General features: G+C 36.8%; 4 protein-coding genes and 1 pseudogene across 8 annotated transcripts; 2 read left to right on the top strand and 3 right to left on the bottom strand.

Moving 5' to 3' along the window:
* The first annotated feature begins 96 nt into the window (after window positions 1-96).
* On the top strand, window positions 97-4,407 carry LOC104722580 (kinesin-like protein KIN-7I; annotated as a pseudogene). The gene is made up of 10 exons (XR_015572117.1): window positions 97-320; window positions 510-689; window positions 787-876; window positions 960-1,060; window positions 1,144-1,263; window positions 1,354-1,435; window positions 1,522-1,589; window positions 1,673-1,860; window positions 1,958-2,304; window positions 2,382-4,407. The product of XR_015572117.1 is annotated as a kinesin-like protein KIN-7I (transcript).
* A 127-nt stretch (window positions 4,408-4,534) lies between these two features.
* LOC104722581 (uncharacterized) lies at window positions 4,535-6,421 on the top strand. The gene is made up of 6 exons (XM_010440774.3): window positions 4,535-4,893; window positions 4,991-5,039; window positions 5,129-5,180; window positions 5,303-5,475; window positions 5,861-5,974; window positions 6,112-6,421. Exons 1-6 carry the CDS (start codon window positions 4,535-4,537, stop codon window positions 6,289-6,291), a joined length of 927 nt encoding a protein of 308 aa, XP_010439076.1. The 3' UTR covers window positions 6,292-6,421.
* Window positions 6,422-7,417: 996 nt separating this feature from the next.
* LOC104722579 (thaumatin-like protein 1) lies at window positions 7,418-9,056 on the bottom strand. 4 transcript variants are annotated; one of them, XM_010440773.2, is made up of 3 exons: window positions 8,837-9,056; window positions 8,043-8,736; window positions 7,418-7,695 (listed from the first exon to the last, which is right to left on the bottom strand). In XM_010440773.2, the coding sequence occupies exons 1-3, from the start codon at window positions 8,904-8,906 to the stop codon at window positions 7,509-7,511; spliced, it is 951 nt and encodes a 316-aa protein (XP_010439075.2). In that variant the 5' UTR covers window positions 8,907-9,056; the 3' UTR covers window positions 7,418-7,508. The 4 variants fall into 4 exon arrangements, with proteins under 4 accessions (XP_010439075.2, XP_087330751.1, XP_087330752.1 ...); XM_087474625.1 differs by having other exon boundaries at window positions 8,043-8,751; window positions 8,837-9,044; XM_087474626.1 differs by lacking the exon at window positions 7,418-7,695 and having other exon boundaries at window positions 8,039-8,751; window positions 8,837-9,037.
* A 388-nt stretch (window positions 9,057-9,444) lies between these two features.
* LOC104722577 (endoplasmin homolog) lies at window positions 9,445-18,909 on the bottom strand. Its single transcript, XM_087474623.1, has 17 exons — window positions 18,677-18,909; window positions 14,827-17,994; window positions 13,506-13,900; window positions 13,252-13,369; window positions 13,013-13,166; window positions 12,830-12,910; window positions 12,541-12,652; window positions 12,328-12,454; window positions 12,092-12,230; window positions 11,820-11,934; window positions 11,522-11,715; window positions 11,218-11,433; window positions 10,975-11,140; window positions 10,722-10,863; window positions 10,491-10,641; window positions 10,007-10,411; window positions 9,445-9,906 (listed from the first exon to the last, which is right to left on the bottom strand). The coding sequence occupies exons 3-17, from the start codon at window positions 13,570-13,572 to the stop codon at window positions 9,622-9,624; spliced, it is 2,472 nt and encodes an 823-aa protein (XP_087330749.1). The 5' UTR covers window positions 13,573-13,900; window positions 14,827-17,994; window positions 18,677-18,909; the 3' UTR covers window positions 9,445-9,621.
* Window positions 14,560-17,913, bottom strand: LOC104722576 (uncharacterized). Its single transcript, XM_087474622.1, has one exon. The coding sequence runs from the start codon at window positions 17,911-17,913 to the stop codon at window positions 14,896-14,898; it is 3,018 nt and encodes a 1,005-aa protein (XP_087330748.1). The 3' UTR covers window positions 14,560-14,895.
* Window positions 18,910-25,353: the final 6,444 nt, after the last annotated feature.

Genomic DNA, 25,353 nt, shown 5'->3' with positions numbered 1-25,353 from the left:
TTTTAGTAGAGAGACCTTGGTGGTGGAAACCTTTCCAACGGCCATGCCGACATGTTCTCTCTCAGACAGCTCAATCTTGAAAAAAACAAGAAACTTAAGAGGAAGAAGAAAACCACAGAGGAGGTTTTTGACCCCATTTATTATTTTTGGCTGACTCATTCTTCTTATCTCCCAACAAATTTTCGTTGATTTGTCTTATGTCTTCATTTTCAATATGGAATTTATATACAAACTAAAACTTTAATTCTTAAGTTTTGTCCCTCACAATCTAAAAATGTCTTGCTCCTCTCAATTTGCAGCAATGCGGTGAGGATCAAAAGGTGAGCCAAGTCTTATACATGTCGACGATTAGGTTTAGTCAATGAAAGGTTTTCTGATACGTTGAGAAAAAGTTTGATCACAGCTTTTTTTTCTTTCTTTCTTTATGAAATCTAAAAGTCTGATCATTTAAATTTGGATCAAATGATTTATGCACGTCCTTCTTTAATGGGTTTAAATTTGAAAAACAGAGATATATCAAGAAAAGATGGCGGCACGAGGAGAAGAGAAGATATTGGTGTCGGTGAGGGTTAGGCCGCTAAACGAGAAAGATGAGACGAGGAACGATAGATGTGATTGGGAATGCATCAACGACACCACAATCATCTGCAAATTCCATAATCTGCCTGATAAGTCTTCCTATACATTTGGTAAGAATTTGAATATTGCATCTCTTTCTCACCATTTTGATTTAAGCTAGGTACGTTTTACTACTATTATAATGAATCAGCAATTGATGTGTTACAGACAAAGTGTTTGGATTCGAATGCCCTACAAAGCGAGTTTATGATGATGGAGCCAAAGAGGTTGCACTTTGTGTCCTCTCTGGAATTAACTGTAAGAAATTTTTGCATCTCTCTTTTATGATCAGTCATTTAGATATATAGATATATGCTAATAAGCCGATTCTTGTGTTGCAGCTAGCATCTTTGCGTATGGACAGACAAGTAGCGGGAAAACGTACACAATGAGTGGAATCACTGAATATGCTATGGATGATATATTTGCTTACATTGACAAGGTTTACAATCATTAACCTCACTTTCATTCATTTTTGTGGTATCTATGTTGCAGTCTCTGAGATCCTCTGTTGTTTCCTTTAAGCATAAACAAGATAGAAAGTTCACTCTAAAGTTCTCGGCGATGGAGATATACAATGAAGCTGTGAGGGATCTTCTTTGTGAAGATAGTAACACTCCACTTAGGCTTCTAGATGATCCTGAGGTCACATACATCTTCAATTTTCAGTAATACTCTAATCATCATTTAGCTATTTCATTGACTGATGTTATAATTATTGTTAACTTTTGGTAGAGAGGAACGGTCGTTGAGAAACTTAGAGAGGAGACTCTGACAGACAGAAACCATCTAGAGGAACTGCTTTCTATATGCGAGAGTAATTAACCAAAACTCAATTTTTTCTTCATCATTTGATTACCAACAAATATGATATATTATGTATTGAATCTGTGGTTTTTGCAGCTCAGAGGAAGATTGGAGAGACGTCTTTAAATGAAGCTAGCTCCAGATCTCATCAGATTCTCCGACTGGTATACAATTATTTTCATCTTTTAATGAACTCACATATTGTCACAACTCACAAGTCACATTAATACTTTTTTTTCTCTTGCAGACAATTGAAAGGTCGAATAGAGAATTTTCTCCAGAGAGCTCAGCGACTCTTGCAGCATCAGTGTGCTTTATTGATCTAGCAGGAAGTGAACGTGCTTCTCAGACATTATCTGCTGGTTCAAGACTCAAAGAAGGATGTCACATTAATCGGAGTTTACTTACTCTCGGAACTGTCATCCGAAAACTAAGGTCATTTTTGCAGCAACTTAGTAGTTTTCTGTTAAGTTTCAACTCAAATCTATTGGCAATAAGTATTGACATGAGTATGTTTTTGAAAGTACTACAGCAAAGGGAAAAATGGACACATACCGTATCGAGACTCAAAGCTAACACGTATACTTCAGAACTCACTGGGGGGGAAACGCAAGAACAGCTATCATCTGTACAATGAGCCCTGCTCGTAGTCATCTCGAACAATCAAGAAACACACTTCTCTTTGCAAGCTGTGCTAAAGAGGTGACCACAAATGCTCAAGTCAATTTGGTTGTATCTGAGAAAGCCTTGGTGAAGCAACTGCAGAGGGAACTGGCGAGAATGGAGAATGAGTTGAAGAATCTTAGACCTGCTTCTTCTTCTTCAACCTCTGAGTTCTACACATTAATGCTCAAGCAGAAAGAAGAGTTGATTGCAAAGGTTTGTTGAATCCTTCTTCTTTTCCTTTTTTTTGATTACAGAAAATATTAATCATTTCCTTGTGCAACAATCTGCAGATGGAGGAACAGATCCAGGAACTTAAATGGCAACGAGATGTAGCACAATCTAGGGTAGAGAATTTGCTCAAATCAACAGCGGAAGAGAGCTCATCTTTAAGTTCAATGGATAACAGCAGAAGAAGAAGAAGCAGCTACGATTCCACAGATTTTGATGAGCCTCGTATGCTAAATAACTTGGGGAAGAGTAACCTTTACTCTCCTGATGAGGATGGTTTCCTTCTAGATGATAATACCCCTCAATTTCCTGAGCATGACCTACATGATAAGTGGGAGGAGATGGCTCAAAGCACCACCCAAGAACCAGAAGATGCTTGCAAAGAAGTTAGATGCATTGAAGTGAACAATGGAGAAGCAGAAAGAGTTCAAATCCAAGACTCACTAGGCGACATTGTTGAAAAGAAAGAATACGAGCAGCAAAACCACAGATCTTTTATACCGGATGAGTCCGAAAAGGAAGATGCTGATTCATCTTTAAAAACAATAGATATGGAGTTGAGTTTAGATGCTAAACTTGATGCTGAAGATGAGCTAGTAATAAAGAAGCTATTAGACGATGTCCAAGAGACTGAGCCGTCTCTGGAGAAACAAAAGCAATCTTCGAAGAAAAAAGACATGAAACAGTATTCTTCTAGGGATGACAAGTCAGAGCAAGTCACAAAATCACCCCCTGAGGAAGAGCAATGTGTACAAGTCTATGAAGGCTCTGAAGAACTTGAAGCCAAAGATGAGCTAACTATAAACAAGTTAGAAGAATCCGAAGAGACCGAGCAACCTGTGGAGAAGGAAGACCACAAATTTAGTTGGACTTCAGAGAAAGAAGAGAGAGAACAGAACTTATCTATGGATCAGTCAGAGCAGTTAAATAAATCACCCTCTAAGGAAGAGAAATGCGTAGAAGTGTATGGAGACTCTGATAAAGATGATAACACATATGAGGCTCTGAAGAAAAAGGTGAAGGAAATGCAGAAGACAATTGAATACTTTATGAGTATGCAAGCAGAAGAGAAACAATCTCCTTCCTTCAATACGATAGATGAGAATATGAGTCCAGGAGATTACTTCAAGATGAGAAGAAGTCGAAGCTGCAGAGAAACTCTCTTGTTTACAAAGGCATATACTGCTGCTGCTGCTAGTGGAGGCTTCATATTCAAGGCCTCTAACCCATCCTTTGATTCAGAGTGCACTATCTCCATGGACGCAGAGAGCATAAAAGATTCCGATACAGACACTAGCAGAAGTAGCTTCCATGAATTTATGGCAGGACTTAAAGAAAGGGCCCTGCAGCACCATTCCACGTACGAGCTGAATCATAGCGATACTGAGACAAAGACGATGAAACCAGAAAACACAGAGGATGGTAACAAGAAAGCAGAATTCGTAAGACAACAAAGCCAAATAGTAGAGCTTTGGGAAGTATGTAATGTACCATTGGTTCACAGAACCTACTTTTTCTTGCTCTTCAAAGGCGATCCATCCGACTTTGTTTACATGGAAGTCGAACTCAGAAGGCTATCTTTTCTAAAGGACTCGTCTGAGATATCAAGGAAACAAGCTGCCAAAGCACTTACACGCGAGAGAGAGTGGTTAGCTAAGCAAATACCAAACAAATTCGGGAAAAAGCAAAAAGAAGAAGTTTACAAGAAATGGGGTGTTGAATTGAGCTCAAAACGTAGAAGCCTGCAAGTAACTCACAAACTATGGATCAACACCAAAGACATATATCACTGCAAAGAGAGTGCTTCTCTTATAGCTACTTTGGTTGGATTCGTTGACTCAACACTAACACCAAAAGAAATGTTTGGCCTCAGCTTCACACCTACAACATTCAACATCAAACCTTCCTCTGGCTGGAGATTTTCAAACTCTTTCTCTCGTATTAGCTTCACCGGATGATAACAAAACCAGAACTTAACTACAAAAATCCATTCTTTGTGTGTATAATAACAGTTTTAAGTGAAGTTGTGAAAGATGTGTATCAGCAGTGTATGTATGTGATTGGAATCTAACTTTAGTTCAATTGGTATTCGAATAGTGATATATCTGAACAGAGAAAAAAAAAAAAAGAAAAACTCATATATAAAGGAGAGAGCTTTATAGACAGTAGATAGATAAAGCTCCGACCTTGGAACGATTTTGCAGAAGCTGCAGCTATGGCGCAACTAATACGACCAATAAGGCAATTGTCACCGCAATGTACTCACCATTTGCGTAATCTCCGCCATTTATTTTCGAGAAAGCTTCCGAACCCACCTTCTTGTATCCCAACTCTTCTTCTTCTCGGCCCGTCGTTCTCCACGGAGAGGTCTCCACCTCGTCGGCGAATTCGTCCCGCGCCGCCGGAAGCTCTCACTCCAACTGTTGTTATTGCAGAAGACGATGGTGATAGCGATGGTTCCGAGTCTGACTCGTCGAGGAGCCGTAACCAGCGGAAGCGTGACGCTCGCCGCGCCGTCAAATGGGGGTTAGAACTTGCTTCCTTCTCTAGTGATCAGGTTAAGCGGATTCTAAGGTAAGCTTCTCAAAAATTGGAAATTCAAAATCTTTCACTTTTGTATATTGTGTTAATGATTCTGGTTTTAAAGTAATTGGCTTTCTCTCAATCGTAGAGCTGCGTCGCTTGGTGAAGAGGTTTATGATGCATTGATGCTTGGGAAGGTAGTTACTTTGAGTACATTTGGACGGTATAGCTATTTTTATCGTAAATTTGGGACAATGCACATAAGGTGTTTGTTGTTTTGCCGCAGAGACTAGGCTCGGATGTTAGAGAAGGAAAGCGAAGACATTTCAACTATATCGGTGAGGAAAAAGAAACATCTTTTTAACTGTTGGAGGATTGAACTGTTGGAGGATTTTTTATCTTTATATCTTACGATTAGGGCTATGATCTGAGTGAAATGTTTTGCTAATTATGCTCTCAGGGAAATTGTTGCGTGAAGTTGAACCTGATTTGATGGACACTCTGATACATGCTACAAAGCAGGGTGATCACACAACGCTGCAATCGCTGATTAGTTCAGCCAAGGATGTTGCAGATGATGCAGGAGAAAGCTATGATGATGATACAGAAACTGAGTCAGAAGATGAAGAGGAGGTAAGTGTGTATACAAGAATCTCTTTATAAGTATAACGTTGATATCTAGTGATTAAACAAGAACATTGTCTCCTGGATGGTATAGTTAAAATTACATTGTTAGGATTACTTCAGTTAGTGAATGGGAGATTGGATTCTATATAGTAAGGGAGAATTTATAAGAATATATCGGCTAGTAGAGTAGAGGAGAGAAAATTCTGGTTTCTTAGGAGGAACAAGGAGCTTCCTTTAGCAGTCTCTGAACCTTCTGCGCACATTCATGAATAGCCTTTTAACCAGCTACTGATTACAAATGGATGAAGAGAACTCTGTTTGTTGTTAACATAAAGCATGTTTCAGTTGTTTGCTGTCCAAACTCATTTAATCTTTGAAAGAATATCTTCAGGGGTCAGACGAATATATGGCTATGGCTGCGAGATGGTTTGATGGCCTAATCAGTCAAAATGTGGAACTTACAAAGGAAGTTTATTCTCTTCAGAGTGTTGATTTCGATAGACAGGTTAGTCAAATTTTAGATAAAGATATGTGCATGACTTGTTTATTAGGTGTATAGGTCTATGAACAGGTATGATCCATGGTTTAGTACTTTAGTGATATATTATTTAACTTCTGTTTATATCCTACTGTTGTTGATAGGAATTGCGTAAACTTGTTCGGAAAGTACAGTTGGTTCACGAACAAAGAAAAGGCACAGCAGAGGAGAAGCAGAAAGAAGTTGATGCTGCATTGGTGGCTGCTGAAAAGTCTCTGAATCAGTTCCTTCGTTCCATGGCGAAACAAATGCAGAGTGAGCAGACCGATGATTTGTACTTATGAATAATAATGTGGTCTTGACTCTACATTCTCCTCAATAGTCTATTCTTTACCCAGTGACATCCATAGGACCATAGTTTTTTGGCAAATGCTGTTACTATTTATAATCTAATGATACTGTACCATGAGGCAATATCACTTTGGGAATACGTTTGGTGACCTGTTTAGATCTTGAGACTAAGTTTAAACTTATAGATTGAAGAACAAAACGTGAGATGAAGAAATAATGAAGGGGCTGACAATATGCTTAGGTCCAAACAAGTAATATACTCTAAATTTTCTAAAAACAAACTATTCGATAAATGACCAAAACTTTTAGGTTGGTGGTTGGTGCTAGAGTCATCGTTATGTCAACAAATACATATATTTTTGAGTAGCATCAATTTCTTTTGAGTAGGACTTTACGTACCGTCTCCAATACACAACAAACGTTAATTTACCTAAGTTCAGGTGGAATTTAATTCCTTCCATACATGTGTGTGAAACACAAGGATTTAGCCTACTTTACTTATATCAAAGTCTCTTTCATCTGATATTTCTCACAAAACCGGACCCATTAAAGACAATTGTCTAGCTCTAAGTATGTAGGACTAAGTGCAAACATCAGAGTATAAAGACAACATAATCATCAAGAAGATGAATCCGATAGATCTTTAGCTGATCTCATATCATAATCATCTGATAACTCTCTCTACTTTTTCCTACGTCTTACTTCATCCTTTAGGAAAGTCTCCATAGATCGATGTTTCATTTTTGCCTTATCATGATCTCTTTTATTTTTTCCCTCCTTTGTTTCTGTTATCTTTTTGTCCTCCTTTTGTTCTTTTTTGTTTTCTCCCTTTTTTAACATTTCAAGTTTTTGCATTTCTCGTCATCTCTCCATCGATGTAAATTCTTATCGGACACATCATCCATCATCAAAGCAAAATCAGAAAACTAATACTATATATATATAAATACACGAGTCCTTTTCACTTAGTAGTATTTTATTATGTTGGTTGCTAATATATATATATATATATATATATATATATAAATACATTTATATCATACGTCATTACGTCTACCTTAAAGTGTCATCTCGTATTCTTTGCATTTGCTACCGTTTTGCATGGAATTTAGGTTATAATTAATCCAAATAAATGTGGTTAAATTAAATTTTATAATCACAAAACATATAAATGTAATAAGATATAGAATATGCACCCGTAAATGAGAAATTAGTTTTCAAAATTTCCGTAGAAGAAGAAGAAGAAAAAAATAGTAAAGATGAGTAAATATTGGGAAGACTGAAGAACATTTGAGGAATCAGAGGTGAAAACATCGGACAACCACGACGATAATGGCGACGGTGAGCTTTCTCCCAATCCACCGCCCTCTCTCCACCCATTCGCTGCTGACTTTTGGCTGTAAACAACACATTCAAACTTTAATCAGAATAATTAATAGTTTCTTTGATTCTTAGATAAAATACAGGACTAAACTATACTATAGTTTCTTTGTTATACATAATGGTAGGCCTATTATTGTACGTGTTATAACAACCTTTTTGTTTTCCTTTTCGTTGATGGGATGACTATTATGTACTCCTTTATTACGTGTAAAAAAAGAAAGAATCAACCTCTTTTTTTTAGCCTGGCTCAAGCCAATCACATTACTTTGCTAGCTAAGCTCGTCGTGTGTGCATGACCAAAGAAAAAGCAAGTGGGAAAAAAATAAACGAAAACAAAAACATAAAAATATAGTTAACCTACCTAGGCAAGGAAGGGCAAAGAGTGATGGTATAGTCAGCATGAGTACATGTGAACGTACTTGTAGCGTCGTCGAACGCGTAGCTGTATGATCTTGGACACGCCGATTTGAATATCTCTGAGTACATGGATGGTTTACACTCGGTTGGTGATGCGTACGCGCCACTACAACAATACTCTGGACTACCAAAAGCTTCGCACGCGCTCTTGCATGCTGACCCGGATCCGAACCGGAGCTCCTTTGGACATTTTTGGTTTAGATCCGTTACGCATCCCGTTGTTAAGCAAGTACCTTCTGACCCGCCATTTGCTTCCACTAACATGGGAACGTTGTAACCGTCCACAAGGCTCACGTCGTAGAAGTCTTGTTTACGGGCAGGGTCTGCTGGACCTGACCCGATTGTGAACTCGGCGAGTGTTGCGGGAGGTTTGGCTCCCGCGCCGTTACACTCTACCTGGTTAGAGCCGCAGTCTCCGGTTAAGCACGTGCCTTGGCCTGTATCCGAGTCGAAGTTGCAACCGGTTCGTGCCCAAAACCGACCTGACCAGCTAGCTGGAGCTTGGAACGAACGTGAACCACCGGAGGCTAGCTCAAAACCGGTGGTGCCTATGTCGCCACTTCCAGCGTTGGACAAAATTCCCGGCCAGACGGTGAAGCTACATCGATTTACGATAGTGATAGTAGCACCATCTCTTCCTGCCAAATGAAATGCTTTAATAATACGTTAATATTTAATATTTCTCTATAGAAATATTCATACATGTATGAAATTGTAATATATATGAATATTGCGTACCATGGAAGAAGAGGAAGCTAAGGATGATGTAACAGAATGAGACAGGAGAATGAAGAACTGTTATGATCATCACTATTTTTTTTTTCTCTTTCTCTTGTCAAAAGAAAAAAAAAAGTATATTGGTTGAGAAATCACGTTTGGAATATTCACAAAACGAAAGAGATGAAGAGAGAAAAAAATAAAGACTAAGAGATAGAGTTCAAAGACCATTTACGATGTCATCAGCACCTCTATATATACCTTCTCTTAAGGGTCAAGCTCAAGATTTTTGTGATCTCACAAAAGTATTTTGACCATTTTCTTTTATGATTTTAAAGTGATACAAGATAAAACAATATGTTGAAAAGCAAATTTATCACTAATATATTGATTAAAGTCTTTTTCCATATAAAATTTGTAGCTTTACAGATTATCTGTTTGAAATTTTTTCAAAAGTCATAAGTTTTCTAAAATAAATTTTGTGGAAAATAACACTCGAGTAATATATGCACTCTCTAGGTGGCTAATTTAGCCAAGAGAGCAGAGTGCATATATTTATATGGCTAAAGTCATGTTGTTTGAAATTAAGAAACACTCGTATAAATTCGGACTGCAGGATCATATTCATCTTGAAGACAAAACTTATAGTTGATCTCTCCAGAATGAAGGTAGTAAGTGCGTTTACATAATATGATCCATCAAAAACTGCTTAACAAAAACTAATCTTGTGATTTGAGTAAGACGATGTTCTGCTTTAAACTAAGAGAGCAGAGTAAACACAAAAGATAAAACATCACAAGTGAAATCTACAGTTCGTCCTTGGTGTTCTCTTCTTGTTGCTCAACAGGTTCGGCTTCAATGTTTAGACCACCAGCCAAGTCATCTGATTTCGTCTCAGTAGCCTCACTGGTCTCTGGTTCCTCTGCTGCCTCGACTTCCTCGTCGGCTACTGCATCAGGGCTGATGTTCAGACCGCTCTTGACTGAGTTGTAAATACGGGCTGCAAAGTCTTTTGGGTCGTTGAGTATGAATCCACTCTCGATCAACGCCGTCTGGTACATGAGCTGTGCTGTTTCTTTCACGCTCTCATCCTAAGATGATTCATTGTTGGATTTTTTTTTTTATCAATCTCTCATCTGATTATAAAATAGAAACAATGTAAAATAGAATTGATGGATCTTGTTTGTTTACCTCTGGGTCGCTTGCAACTCTATCCTTGAGCTCTTTGATGATAGGGTGTCTTGGGTTGATCTCGAGGACTCTCTTTCCACGCATGTAAGCTTGCTTATTAGCATCTGAGAGAGTTTGGGACTGCATAATCCTCTCCATGTTTGCACTCCATCCAAACTTGGATGTTACGACTACACAGGGCGTGTCAGCCAAACGGTTACTGATTTTGACATCGTCTACGTTCTCGCTTGCGAGATTTCCTTTCCACCACTTGGTTAGCTCCTTGAATGCTTCTTTGAGCTCCTTGGCTTTTGAATCTTTCCCAACCTTCAGTCCTTCTTTTGACACATTCTGGAACTTTTTGTCTTCGTAATCCATCAGGTATTGCATCAAGTATTCATCAACTGGGTCCGTGAAGAAGATGACCTGAAAACACAAATATAAGAACGTGTCTCACGAGTTGGCGATCTACAATAGAAGAATTTAAATCGTATTTGATGCAAACCTCATAGCCCTTCTTGATGAGCCTCTCCAGGAATGGAGATTTCTCGAGTTGTTCCTTGCTGCTTCCGGTAATGTAAAAGACGTCCTTTTGCCCATTTTTCATTCTCTTAATGTACTGATCCAAGGAAGTCAATTTTCCATCGGACTTAGTTCTGAAAACAGCAAACTATAAATCGTTAGCCTTCTGGTGCAATTAACTAGGCAGATTTGTATAAAAACTAACAGAACATACGTCTCAAAACGAAGAAGTTTTGCCAAGCGGTTTCTGTTAGCAGCATCCTCAATGATGCCAAGTTTAATCGACTTGCCAAACTCATTCCAGAATTTGGTGTATTGACCCTTCTTCTCATCGGTCTCACCAGACTTCTCCACATCTGTGTACCAACAATTCAATAAGTTTAGACCATATTTCAGAAATATGAAACTATCACGTAATAAAAAGATGTGGAACAGTCAAAGTCCAAGAAGATTGTTTTACGGAATACCTTTTTTGTCATCATCATGGATCTCATCAGGGTCTTCTTCAGCAAGCTTGCGGATCATATCAAGTGCCTTTCGGATAAGCTTCTTCTTAATTGTCTTTAAGCTGCTGTGTTGTTGAAGCATTTCTCGTGATACATTTAGAGGTAATGTGTCAGAGTCAACGAGACCCTGCAGAAATAACTCACATTAGCAATTTAGCCCCTGAATTTGCATTGAAGGAACCCCTTAATTTGCCTTCCAATTACCTTCAAGAAACTCAAATATTTAGGCAAAAGCTCATCAAATTCATCAGAGATGAAGACCCTCCTGACATAGAGCTTCAAATTTGCCTTGTTGCTGTTGTAGTAGCTCTCGTACAGATCATGGGGAGCTTTAGGAGGAACATACAACACAGCCTTGAATTCAACATCACCTTCAGCATTAAAGTGACTCCAAGCCATTGGCTTCTCGTCAGTAAAATCCTGTATAGCAACTGGGGTCAGGAAAATCCACACGAAAATTTTACACCTAGTCTGTAACAAGTATAATTTTTTCACGCTTGATTTTCACCTTTGAGAGAGAGTGGTAGAATTTAGTGTACTCTTCCTCCGTCACTTCCTTTGGACTTCTCAGCCATATAGCCTTAACATCATTCAGAAGCTCCCATTCATAAACTGTTTCTTTAGCCTTCTTCGTTTTCTGCTTTTTCTCACCGTCTTCATCCTCAGCATCTTCTTCCTTTTCTTCCTCGGTAGAGGTTGTTTCTGAAGTAAAGTACCATTAACAAAAATCAGGGCCGCCTAAATGGAAAGAAAAAAGGACACTGCAGCAGAAGAAAATTCTAATGTGATGTTTCATTATTACTCACCAGTTTCCTCATCATTTGATTCATCTTCCTCAACTGGGACCTCGGTTTCAATCTCTTTGCTAGCCCAGAGGGAGATAGGGAAGTTGATGAATTCAGAATATCTCTTCACCAAATCCTGTAGTAGACAACAATGATCATATAAGCAACCACAATGACACAATAAACAGTGATAAGCAGTCCACCCATAATCATAATTATGTTGAACATTGGGTAACTTTGGTTTGTAAATTGTAACAAAAGAGAAATTACTTTCTTATAAAAATATTACTCACCTTAAGTTTACTTTCTTCTAGGTACTCGCCAGCTTCATCCCTAAGATGTAATCTAATTTCGGTTCCACGTCCAAGAGGTTCATTCCATGTATCCTCAGAGACAGCAAATTTACCGTCAGCCTTTGATTCCCATACATACCTGAAAATGGAAAAGAAGTTATCAGAAAAGCTTTTCACATGTATTTAAATTCATACAAGTATATTTCCCAACAGAACCCTCTTCAAAATCAACTTACTGGTTGTCGTCATTGTGCTTGCTAATAACTTCAATGTAGTCAGCAACAAGATAAGCAGAGTAGAATCCAACTCCAAATTGTCCAATAAGGTTCAAATCCCCGCTTGATTGCATTTTCTCAACAAAAGCTGCAAAAGGCAAGATCTTGAATACATAGAATTTGATCGATCCGAACTATTATGCAGTACAACGTATCACCACATAAGCAACATACCTGATGTTCCAGATTTTGCTATGGTACCAAGGTTCTTGATTAAGTCTTCCTTAGTCATACCAATACCCCGGTCCCGAATAGAAAGAATCTTCTTGGCTTTGTCTAGCTTAATCTGCATATCATTGCATACTTAGAGCTTAAAAAGAGACAAAAAGAGCTTGCACTAAACACAATTTAACCAAACGATAACAGAGGAAATTTAATTTCCAATATTCTCAAAGTTCAATGCACAAATCAAATTCTTCATACCATAAGAAGCTGAAAAAAAACAAATAAAGTTGAAGATAACCTGGATCTCAAGCTTAGCAGTGTCACCTTCACCCAAAACGTCTTTGTCAGTGAGTGCAAGGAACCTAATTTTGTCCAGAGCCTGAAAAAAAAATTACCATCACAGACACTTATAAGTTCCCCTCATATAACGACCTATCCAAAAAAAAAAGCATTACAACCATATAGACGCAAGCTAGCTTACATCAGAAGCATTGGAGATCAACTCTCTCAAGAAAATGTCCTTGTTACTGTATAGAGAGTTGATAATAATGTCCATAAGCCTAGAAACCTCAGCCTGGAACTCAAACTTCTCCGCGCTACTGCGAAGCGTCTTCTTTGACATGGACTCAGACTCTCTAATCAAACCAAAACGAATTCGAATTAGGCGAGATTTATTAAAGCAATTGAAAACGAAACTTCTCACCGTAAAAAAACACTAACCTATGAACTACATCGGAATCCGTAGATAAACCGCCGTGACCACCAATTTTTTCCTCCACCTTTGGTGGATCTGTAACCTCATCTGAACTATCTTCCGCATTCGCGTGTAGCTTTCTTCCTATCATATATACCATAGAAACCTCATCATCATTAGCAACAGAGATCGCAAGCCAAAACTTATCTCTATACTCAAATCAAGCAAATCTACACTACACCGAAGCGTTACAGAGAACAAAATGCGTAAGATCGTTTACCTTGATCTGGAAGAAGAAAGAGAAGCGAGAAAAGGAACAAAACGGACACGAGCGTCCTCTTCCTCATCGTTAGATTAGATCGTAGAGCTTCCTCCGTTCTCTGCTCAGTCCTTTGCTTTCGGGTTACTCAGTAGCTCGAGAGATCCGTATATAATAGGAAATGATTCAGTAGATGTGTGTCCTGTTTAATTGCGTACACTTTGGTTTCTCGTGAGTGGCGAGCTTCGTCATGATTTAATAACGTGGCAGATCAAACGGCTATTATTTTGAGATGGCCACGTGGTAGTTTTGTATTGGAGCAAGCGTTTTAATTTGACGTGGAGCGACGTGGATTCCGGGTTGTAGCGTGGACGGATGACTTGAGTCATCAAAGTAGTCTTCTTTATTTTGAGATCCTTTTTAAAAATGTATATATTTAAATTAAAAAAAGTTATTATAATAAGAAAATAACAAAAAGATAATAGGAAAGATATATGTGGATATTAAAATATAATGCCTTAACCCCCCCCCCCCCCCCTTTTTTTTTAAAGAAAACCATTTAGTAGTATTTTGTAATAGATAAACCAATATTTAACATGTTGTGACTCTTAGATATATGAGTTGATGTAAACAAAAAATGATATGAGTAAACATGTATGACAATTATATTTCATACAAATTATTTGGCTATAAGAAGAAGCAGAAAAAAAACTAACATAACAAAGAAATTAATATCAATTTTTTTTTCAAAATGCAGTACAATATATTTCTCAGACCAACAACTCACATAGTTTTGTTTCATGATTCCACTCATCTTTTGGAAGTTAATGTATTCTTATCCATTATAATGAATGATAGGACCGTGACAACTGTTGACATTGTTGCTTTCTTTAACTAAACTTTGATGTTTCAAGAGTCAAGACTTAGGTTTGTCCACTTACATGTACCCGTTTCATGTTGCATCAACAAGACTCTACTGAAGGAGTGAGATTTCGTTACCATTTGTGTATGAATGTCTGGCTTTTCCAGAAATTAGAGAATAACATCACAACGAAAGGAACAAAGAAAAGAACACTTGATAAAAGAGAAAACCAATTAATCAAACCACTAAAAGCGTTGCTGTATCTTATAACTATATATTTATTTATGGAGAAAAACCCAACAAGGTTAAAAAGAAGCTTGACATATACCAATGTTTGAACTAATCCTCCTATATGTTATGAAATAAAATTAAAAAAAAAAAAAAAAAAAAAAAAAAAAAAAAAAAAAAACTGAAGAAAAGGGAAAACTGAAGGGAAAAAGAAAAGAAGAGAAAAGTTCAGCGAGACAATTTATAAGTTACCTTAACACTTGTCATCCTTTGATCAATCAATCAATCCATCAACCTATCTCCACCATTTGTGTATATCACTCACCTCCATGGAGGGAACTCCCAACGTGTCTCTGGCTCTTTTCGCTTCCCACCAATGCTAATAGATGAACTCGTTGAGGGCTCTACATTTGCTCCTGAATGCTCTCCCATAGCCCCGGTTTGTGACGGGGATAGAAACTGCCTCAAGCTTAACGACTCTCTGTTACCTATCTCAAGTCCAAACCCAGAGCTCTGATCAAAGTTTGGCCGCACTGACCCATTCATACTAGGTGATCCACCTGCCAAGCTCATGAACATGTGTTGTTGAGGGAATGGTGGCTGCACATATGGGGTCGATCCCATTATTTGCGGCATCATCACTGGCGTGCCTCTTGAGTCCACCATGTATGGAATAGCAGTTCCAGGAACGTACATGGGCGATGATGACATTGACAAACCAGGAGGACCACTCAATCCGTTGTAGCCATATATAGGGGATGGAGAAAAGGAGACACCAGGGGCTAAACCCAAAGAGTTTCCCGTTCTTCCCATGTATAATCCTCCTGTGGGCTCGATGGACTTACCATTGGACAAGAACGAAGCCATCTGGGATACTGAGTCTTTTCTCTCAACATCTACTTTTGTACCTAAGATAGAAATACCCGGTTCTTCCAACTTGTGTCCTCCATAGGGAGCTGTATTCCATGGGTTACGCCCATGGTATGGACCCTGATCACGTGAATCGCTGAAAAACTGTGGCCTGTCATTCAAATCAAAGTTAACTTCCTTGCCTGATTGCTGAGCAACTGACGATGAGGAGACAGGTGATGCACTTTGCTGACCATTGTGACTTAGAAACAATCTTGTTTCCATCTTCGACTCAGATGGTGGAGGCATATCATCGTCCTCGTTCATACTATTCAAATCCAGGTTGAACCTGCTTGATCCCCGGAGATTAGCTTCATGTGAAGACTCTCCACCCCTAGAGTTTAATGAAGAGAAAGGAAACTGATTCCAGGGGGTTAGACCTTCAACTTGATCATCACCTAACTCAGCCACATTCAGATCGATACCACGGCAAATCATCTGCTTTTCTCTTAAATCCCCACTAGGAACTTCTCTATGAGGTAACGCTGGGTGAAATACACTAGTAGCAGCTGATCCTTTCCCGCTAAGAGATCTTTCCAATTGCAACGGTGCTGCTGCAGGCATTCCGGAAGATGAGACAGAATGTGAAAGAGACATAGGCGTAGCGGTGGTAGATATGGAGGACATAATGACATCTGTTTCATCAGGACAAATATCTTGATTAAGATCAAAGCCACATGGGCTTTTCTCTCTGCCTACCTCAGATTTAGCAGCTTCTGCTAGGCGGCTTTCTTCAACATCATCACTGTTCATCATCCCACTTTCAGGTATATCATTCTTCTCATCCATTACATCGTCATCTCCAACACGAGGTTCCTCAGAGGAATGGTTTTCACCCACTGATAATCCCTTAGATGGAGAACCTGTATGTACATCATCATCCCGGGAGTCTTGCGAACCAGACTGCCCACTTTCATCAGATACTTCTTCCGAAGAACTGTGAGAAGGTTCTCCAGAGTTCACTTCTCTTGCAACTTCCTGTGCGACTTTGGTAGCGACCTCCAATGCATCCAAAATACCAAGGTCAATATCAGTAGTTGTTTTGTCAATTGCTCCAAGGCGCTGGGATATGGTCATTGATCTAGAAGAGTTGCGTTTTTTTCTCCGTTTTACTCTCTTCTTTCTGTCAGAATCGCCTTTATCATCATTTCTTCCTTCATTGTCAGCATGATTGGTTATATTGTCACTCTCAACTTTTCTACTTCTACCATGGCCACCTGATAATCTTGATGAATTGTCTGAATCCTGATTATCCGTTATATCAGTCAATGAAGGCACCTGTTTGCTAATATGGGCTACACTCACATCGTGTGACCCACAAATCGTCTCAGACGCATTCCTGCTCACCTCATTTGAATCAAGACTACTCTGCAAAAGACTATGTTTCCCCAACTCCATACTGGCAATAATAGAATCAGAAGAGACAGCTACATGTCCTGCTGAACTAGATGTCCCTGCTACTGCTTCACCCACATTTTCAAGCAAATGTACATGGTTTGCCACCTGCTTTTCCTTGGAAATCTCATCACCCAGTGGAGCATTTGATAGGCCTTCAATACTATCACGCTCTGAATAAAGAAGGCTACTGGAACCAGTAGGCATAGTACCAAAAATTGTTGGACCACTTGTCTCCCTCATAGAGCTTTTTTCATTCACAGAAAGTTTTTCTTGAACTTCTTTCATAATATCATCAGTAGAAGAACTGTTGAAAGTTTCAGTCACATTAGAGTCGAACCTTTCCTTTTCGTTCTGCAGTTCCAAACCCTTATCGTGATCTGGGTTGTTTTCTGCTGAGCTTCCTGACAACAAGGCTTCATCTGCTATTTCAGAACAATGTTTTTCATTATTGCTTTGCGTTGAACAAAGAGTAACAGCAGATTTTTGCCCACTGCTCTCAGTGGTGGCAGCTACAACTCTCATCTCATCTTCATGAATTTTGTTACAGCTTTCAATGTCACGTTCAGAGTGGTCATTAACATCTTTATCCTTCAAGCTACCAAAGAACTTTCTCGCCTTATCCTGAACCCGAGAACTACCATGGTTAACAAGCCTCTTGACAGCAACCCATACCCCAGAAGAAACTAACTTCGAACTGTCTACACCTAGATTTTCAATAGCCGCTAACAAAGCAAGAATTGACTCCTCTATAGATCCGTCAACTGAATCCTTAGCCAACATCTGAGCTTCAGCTAGCCAGCCACTAAAGTAAAGGAGCCCATCTAAATTTTCAAAAACATCAAGACATTCTCTGTTCTTTGTAGCCGCAATTGCGCTTCCAACAGCTGTCCACTGTCTAGAGACATCGCCATTATTATTCTTCAAAACTGAATCTTTACTACTCTGCATGACAGACACGAGCTCCTCAACACGAGAAGTGACGGCGAGTCCATCTTTTATTTCTGTTAGGGTAAAGAAATCCTCAAGCGTCATAACTGCTTTACTTATGACAACTCCGAATATATACAACACCGTTACGAGGCAGCAAGGTTCTCTCTCCCATTTGACAAGGTCCTGGTAGAAGAAAAACATAACAAGACAAACTTAAATGACCTTAGCCTAATGAGGCAAGTACAGAAGACACCATTAAACTATTCACAAACTGAGTTTCATCCTGCTTTGATAATACATTCATGTTTTGTAATCGTGTCCTAATTCATATGCAAGGAATCAGGACAAAACAAAGATAAACTACACTCCATTGTCGAGAGATATAGGTAAAAAAAAAAAAAAACTCTGGCATTTGGTAAAAGGAAAAAAATAAATTCACATATGTCATCTGGTAGTATAGTACCAAAACAAATAACTACAATTTGCAGGAAAACTACGGGATACCTCACGGCCTGAATAGTACAGTACAAAAAAAAAATTGTAAATCGCCCAATCTCAGAAACTATAAGAGTACATCTATTTCAAAATACCGCCAACCAAATCCCAATTCCTGGATCAAAACCCTAAAATTCATAAGAAAAAAAATAAACTCGCAAAATTCAAGACATGTTGGAACAACTATATGAGATTAGGGCAATTCACTGAACAAGGTTCCTAAGATCAATTCAAAAAATCAAAATTAAATTAAAATTAAAAAAAAAAATAGAAAAGCAAATGACCAAATAAATGAAGACCAGTAATAAACCCTAGGCGAATTCACAGTTATTGAATCATTTGTAATGAGAGATAGAAGCAAAGAACTAACCACGAAGCGCGAGGAATACGAAACCCTAGGTCAAGCGGTTAGCCGTTCCGACACAATCGATGCGCACTCGCATCTCCCAAATCTCTTTCCTTGTCCCTCTCTAATATACGTATGTGTATATTACTCTTGTCACAATCTTCGCAAGCTCTAAATCTCCGGCAACGATGGTTGGCAGCTGAGAGAGAAGGGAGAGAAACCTCGTCGTCTTCTTCTTGTTAGATGAAAGGTTTGTCGCGAAAACGAGAGAGAGAAAAAGTCTTGGTACATAATAAGCCGGGTCTTTTTCTCTCGTTTATTTTTTTTTGGTAATAATATATATTTTAATATTTCAATATTTTCGAGTTATGCACGTGTGAAGCGTGTGGGGAGAACCGGTAGGGACTCACGACCCGGCTTATTATGTACCAACTTGTCGAGTCAACAAAGAACCCATTGGTTCCCCACCACAGTTAGTTGTACTGTAATTTTTGCGGAAATCTATGAGGAATATTAGTTAGACAAATTGCATGAATATCCTAATTAATTAACTATATAATAATAGAAAGGAAAAAAATTCATAATCTTTGAAAAAAAAAATGCTATAACCTTTGTTCTATATTATAAAATATTTTTAATTAAAAATCACAAAGTTTAAAATATCATAAATGTTTTAATATTTTATATAATATATATTAATTAACATTTATTTTGAAACTTTTAACCAACAGATAAAGACTACATAATACAAATGGTCTTAACATATTAAATAAAATAAAGAGAGATTTTCAAAAATAACACCAATTTAAATTTTTAGTCCAAAATTAGCACACATTTGAAAATATTCCAAAACTAGCACAAATATATATATATATATATATATTATATATATATATATATATATTATTAATAAAACTAGGTTGGTATCCGCGTTAGGTCGCGGTTGTTTTTAGTTTATTTTTTTATTAATTTTATTTTTTAATTTTTTGAAATATTATTTGTTTTTATGTTGTTTGGAACCAAATATCATAATTAATAAAAAGAATTTGTAGTGGTCAATGGTAATTTTTTTTGTTTTTCATATTTTTATTATTTGTTGTAGTTTTCAAAGTAAAAAATAAAGAAAAAGTTAGACTTAAACAAATTGTGATTAATGTAAACTTTTTACGCAATTGGTATGTGAGTCCGCATAAATGATTTTCAAAAAAAAAATATTGAGATAAATAAACATTAAAATTTACTTTAATGATATATAAATTGGATGATATTGTATATAAATGTGATTTTTTTATTATAACTCGAACTTACTCATTATATATCACTATCAAGTACTATATTTTTGCCAATCAAGTTCAATAATTGAAGCCATCCAATTTAGTTCAGTTTTCCAATACAACATGATAAACCGGGATAAGATTTACTTTTGTAAAAATTATAAGTGGACGATGATTAGCTAGCTTGACGATCTTGGAATAAAGTGTTTGGTATAAATCATTGTCTCCCTTCTCCACAAGATATTCTTTATAAAGCTTTGTAAGTCTTGGTCATGCTTAGGAGAATTAACGGCTTGAACTATTTGAATCACTTTCAAACATGCCGCTTTGAACTTAGGTTGTCAATATATGCATATCGAAGATAGATTTTAGCTTTGGAAAAGCCTTAGCTCCATACTACTTGACCGCACCCATATTGTTTCTAAGAAAATCCCATGCAATAAATATTGGATCCTTCCCTCCATGTTGTATTTTAGTTTGTTTGGAGGTGGTAGCTGCCACTTAAGCAGGCAACTAAAAACTTCTAAAATAAGAAACTAAGTTTGAGTGTCACAAAGCAGTACCATAAGAAATGCCATGAGAGAAATTCCAGGCACCATGAAGGGAATCCAAGCAAAACAAATCTTTTTCAAAAGAAGGAATGCCAAAACAGAAGTCAAGGATCATTGGTACCTTTTTTTTTGGATGTGTTGCAACATGTTCCTCTATTGACTCTGGGATTTAAACTCTTTATTAGTAGCAGTTTCATCTACTTCGATGCTTTCTCAACAAAAAATATTGCAAAACTTAGCTAGCTTACACAAGTTAGTGTGTATTAGATGTTCACATCAACCTTTCTTAACTAAAAATGACTACACCTATTTAAAAAACAAGAAACTTAGATGATCAAAAGAGAAAAAAAATCATAAAACCAACTAACCCAAAACGATGCAATTTCTTTGATAACACAACTAATACCTAAAACTCACCAAATAAAAAATATTAAATGAGTTCACAAACATGGAAAATTGTGTGGAGTCAAACCTGGAAGTAGTTGATGTGCCATCAAATCTAAGATTTGGATAAACTAATTGTGAAGCTTGTTAAAGGTAGAGAGACGGTGCAGCCGGAGTAGTAAGCTACAAGATCGTAATCATCGTTCAATTCTTAATGAACAATTTTTTTCTCTGTAACTACCTATCTCGCTCTGAGTTTTAACATATATATGAAATTAAGCAATCCTAAAATCCTACAGTTACATTGAAGTTGTTATTGAACATAACCATAGGTATATGAGCAATGAAATTCATCTAATAATGCTAAAAAGCTGCTTTGACGATAAAATGCTATTGTGTCAACAATTGTTTTGTGAACCAAAGATCAAGCATGTAAATGGCATTATACCGTTAACACAAATATCCGTTTGGAGCTGATGAACTTAGTAGAAGGAGATAACAAACTTGTTGATTTTCTGTTTTGGTGACCCAAACACCTTATTGAAGAGCACCTCCATGTGGATTAGAACTCTTATGTCGCACTTTACTTGGATAATTCTTCTAGGTTAGTAAGATTAGAAAATATAAATGGAACTCAAAAAATAATTAAAAAAAAAGGAATTAAATAGCTCTAGGGTCTGGTTAATGTACCTCTAGGTTTAAATTAAGAAATGAATCAGACCTCGAGGATTTCCTTTTAAGATTGGAATCTTGGGGAGTCACCAACTTATGAGATGTGGTTACGAACACCGCGGTAAAGAGATCAGAGGAAAATTGAAGTTAAACGGATGTTGACCGAGAAACATCAGGTGGCAAATCGGAGTTTATCATCATCTCAAATCGAAGAATTACTTTTTGTTCATTCATCGAAAAACCTAGATTGGGTATTCATTTTAATTGATGTGTCGATCTCTGCTTCAATACAAAAGCTGACGTGTCATGCTATGGTGAAAAACATGGAATTTTTATTGTATTGATTAAAACAATGTTGAAATCATAGCATTAAAACCACCTTTTGTTCTCTCTTAGTCCTAATTCTCTCTGATTTCAAACCTAATTACTTAGAACCCAATCAGATCTTAATCGAAGGTGACTCATGAAGTCAAAGTCAATGAAGCCAGTAATTGCGACACTGCAGAGGAGCCTAGGCATTGATAATATTCAACTCCGGTGAACTTAATTTCGGTCAAAGTTGCATAATCGACAGGAGAGAAGAAGAGGAAGTTGGGTTTTCTGGTGCTAGATCTTGTCCCTTCTCTTGTATGTTTCATTCTTCTATTTATCACCCTCAATTGCCACATTCTTCTACACTTTTGTTTGATGTGAGTCTTGGTTTTAGAGATTTCTCTAGTGGTAGTTATGATGTTAGTGATGGTGAAATTGAATTTGAAGACGATAATGATGTTATTGATGAGATTGGGGTCAGTTGTGTTGAATCGAGTACTAATCCCGAATAAGTAGGTAACGATCTGATCATAGAGGTTTTAGAACGGTTTCGACATGCTAGGAAACCTACTTAGGTTTTTTTGTTGGACTGCAAATAAACCATGGTTTGCTCATGATTCAAGATATTTTTGTTAGGCTGCAGTGAAACTCCATGATGAGTATTGTAGTAAATACTAGACAGTTTGATGATTTCGGTTCTTTAAGAGATGAGTATGTAAGGTCTATTGACTTTGGATACAGTTTTGTGAAACGTTTAAGCTACAGTTTTTATCTTATGAAAAATCAGAAAGGATTCCTCAAAATTCAGGAAATTTTCTTTAAACTTCAGAATGACCTTTGTAAAAAGTTTGGATTTCATGATGAACATAAAGATGGATAATCAGACTCTGTTATGATATGGTCATTAAGCCTCTGTTTTGTTAGGTAATCTTTAGCTTCTCTTGAATTACTTGTGAATTTTAATTTGTATCAGATCCCTTTTAAGTTTCTCAAAAATCTACAGATTATCTAGACCCAACAAGAATAAGTAAACTAAATAGCTTGAGTTCGTCGTATATCAAGTGTTTGTTTGCATATTCTGTTTTAATTATTCTAAGTTGACAAGGTGTGCTACTGCTTTGCTAATTAAGACACATTAAAATATTTAGGAATTGTGTCTATTTTTTTTTACAGAATGCAAGAGTTCTCTACTGCTGATGGTTTTGTGGATATAAATGAGAGCTTAGCCGAGATGGTAAAGTATATTGCAAAAGAACCTTCAATGAGGCTTTCCTAAATCCAAAATCACATCTAAAATGCAGCACCAAATGTTCTTAATCAACAACAACGTTTTGGAGAAGTCTCGTGAAAAAGGCTTGCATACAAGTCCCATGAAAAAGACTTGGAAGATTTTATAGCCATGGTGGAATCAATGAAAAAGTGTGGTTCACCTATTATCTATATATATTGTTATATATCTATAATGGTTGTGATACATTTTTATATTGTTTTGGTATTTGTACAATGTTTCTGCATTATAAAAATGTCACAGATTTCTATTAGACAAGTTAATAGTTGTTGAGGTAATAAGTTCTCTTTAATTCAGGAAGGATTTCACGAACTTCATGAAAGATTTCTTGAATTTTATGATGACCTTCAGAAAAAAATTTGGATTTCAAGATGAACTTAAAGAAGGATAGATAATCACATAACACAATATTCAAGAAAGCTTCCTTTAACTTGAGGATGACCTTCATAAAATATTTGAATTTGAGGATGAATCATCAAAATGATATCATTACCCCCCCCCCCCCCCCACTAATGGAGTAATTTTTCACATATTGAGGCAAAAAAAAAAAAAAAAAAAAAAAATTAGAAACACATTTATTTAATTTTTTAGGAATGATTTGATAATATTAATGAAAAAAAACCCTTAAACTTCAGGATAACCTTCATAAAATATTTAGAAAGTCACAAAATCAAATTGTTACTCAAGATAGGCACAAAATAAAATAAAAAATACCTCACTAAATGGGGTAATATGTGAGTTAAGACAAAACATAAATAAATAAATAAATAAAAAACCTCATTTTTGTAGATGTAGGAAAGATTTCATAATGTTTAGGAAGACATCCTTTTAATTTAATAAGCTTTTTTCTGAATATTCATAAATCCCAAAGCTGGTGATGAGTGATGACCAGAACGAGAAGATCCTCCCCCACTGTACTATGTCTCATCAACACTACTGGCCAACTCAATAACCAACGGAAGAAGCCGAAAACAATGAAATCGACGACGACAAACTTTTTTTTTACTCTTTTACCAACTGTTTTGTTCTCAATGACAGTATATCAAACACTTGGTATGCAAAATATTGATGTCCAAAGATGAGAAAGTAGCACTCAAATATACATTTCAGCTTTAAGATTACCCATGTTTATCCATTTTATTCACAGTTTAGATTCTGATACTCAACAATTCAAGTCACCACTCATGATCATATTTGAATCATTACCCAACAATTTTCAACTGTTCTAATACCCAACAATTCCCAAAAGTTCAGATTTCATTTGATACCCAACATTTCATTCACTTGAAGACAAAGCTCAATGATCTAAGCGAAGGAGAAGCTTCAAGTTCTCGTCCACTTCCTTCGTCCAACACGACATCTCCATTTTTTCTTCCTCTTTCACATTCAGAAGCTCTGGTGGTGGTCTCAGCAGCAGAAAACAAAGATCTAAAATTCTTATTAATTAGAATCGATGAATGGTGGTGGCAGTCTCGTCAACGGTGTTCGTCGTTGGCTTTTTTTTTTCAACGTCGTTCTTCTTCTTCATCTTCTTCCAATTATCATCACTTCCCTTCCACCATTTCCTCTAATTCCGACGACAATAACAACGACGGAACTACAAAATACAGATGTGAATCCAGTTGGTGATGAGCCAATTAGCTATATTCATAAACCATAATACTACAATTTCGTGTAATTTCTGAAAATCTCAAAATCTGAAATTGAAACTGATACATGGAGAAAAAGAAGAAGAAGCTTTGCATGAAGCTTCGCTATCACCGGAAGCTTCACCACAAGCTTCGTCCTCACCGGAGCTATCACAATCGTAATTTAATAAACCGATAAGTTAATGAAAAATTATAATTGATTTTGTTATTTAAGATAAGAATTTATTAATGCTTGTTTTGGAATATTTGAGCGTGTGTTCTAAGTTAGGAAGAAAAATTTAAATTGGTGCTATTGAAAGGTATTTCTCTTAAATAAAATATAAACATATAATATGATAATATATCTAGGGACAGAGGGAATATTTTTAACACATCCATTTAATTTATTGAAGTAGTCTTTATTTTTTAGATTTATTTCAATGTTTATCTTATTATTTAGCATGTTAAATGTTGATATACTTGTTTACAAGATAACAGTTGTACAAATATTTTCAAAACAAAATAATATATACCTCAAAAACAATGTTTTCTGTTTTCCTAATACGATCTATACCTCAAAAAAATCCATATG

The sequence above is a fragment of the Camelina sativa genome, chromosome 11, assembly GCF_030686135.1.
Source record: "Camelina sativa cultivar CO46 ecotype springtype chromosome 11, ASM3068613v1".
NCBI lineage: Eukaryota > Viridiplantae > Streptophyta > Magnoliopsida > Brassicales > Brassicaceae > Camelina > Camelina sativa.
This window is presented reverse-complemented; position numbering and strand designations above follow the sequence as displayed.

Excerpts from the sequence above, each read along its gene's own strand:
- LOC104722581 (XM_010440774.3), top strand. The coding sequence starts at position 4,535 with ATGGCGCAACTAATACGACCAATAAGGCAATTGTCACCGCAATGTACT. Across the intron at positions 4,894-4,990 it reads CAGGTTAAGCGGATTCTAAG|AGCTGCGTCGCTTGGTGAAG; the intron begins GTAAGCTTCTCA and ends TCTCAATCGTAG. Across the intron at positions 5,181-5,302 it reads AAGACATTTCAACTATATCG|GGAAATTGTTGCGTGAAGTT; the intron begins GTGAGGAAAAAG and ends TTATGCTCTCAG.
- LOC104722579 (XM_087474625.1), bottom strand. The coding sequence starts at position 8,906 with ATGATCATAACAGTTCTTCATTCTCCTGTCTCATTCTGTTACATCATC. Across the intron at positions 8,752-8,836 it reads TAGCTTCCTCTTCTTCCATG|CATTTCATTTGGCAGGAAGA; the intron begins GTACGCAATATT and ends GTATTATTAAAG. Across the intron at positions 7,696-8,042 it reads CTTTGCCCTTCCTTGCCTAG|CCAAAAGTCAGCAGCGAATG; the intron begins GTAGGTTAACTA and ends TGTTGTTTACAG.
- LOC104722577 (XM_087474623.1), bottom strand. The coding sequence starts at position 13,572 with ATGAGGAAGAGGACGCTCGTGTCCGTTTTGTTCCTTTTCTCGCTTCTC. Across the intron at positions 13,167-13,251 it reads GATTCCGATGTAGTTCATAG|AGAGTCTGAGTCCATGTCAA; the intron begins GTTAGTGTTTTT and ends TGGTTTGATTAG. Across the intron at positions 11,716-11,819 it reads ATCAAATGATGAGGAAACTG|AAACAACCTCTACCGAGGAA; the intron begins GTGAGTAATAAT and ends ACTTTACTTCAG.
- LOC104722576 (XM_087474622.1), bottom strand. The coding sequence starts at position 17,913 with ATGACGCTTGAGGATTTCTTTACCCTAACAGAAATAAAAGATGGACTC.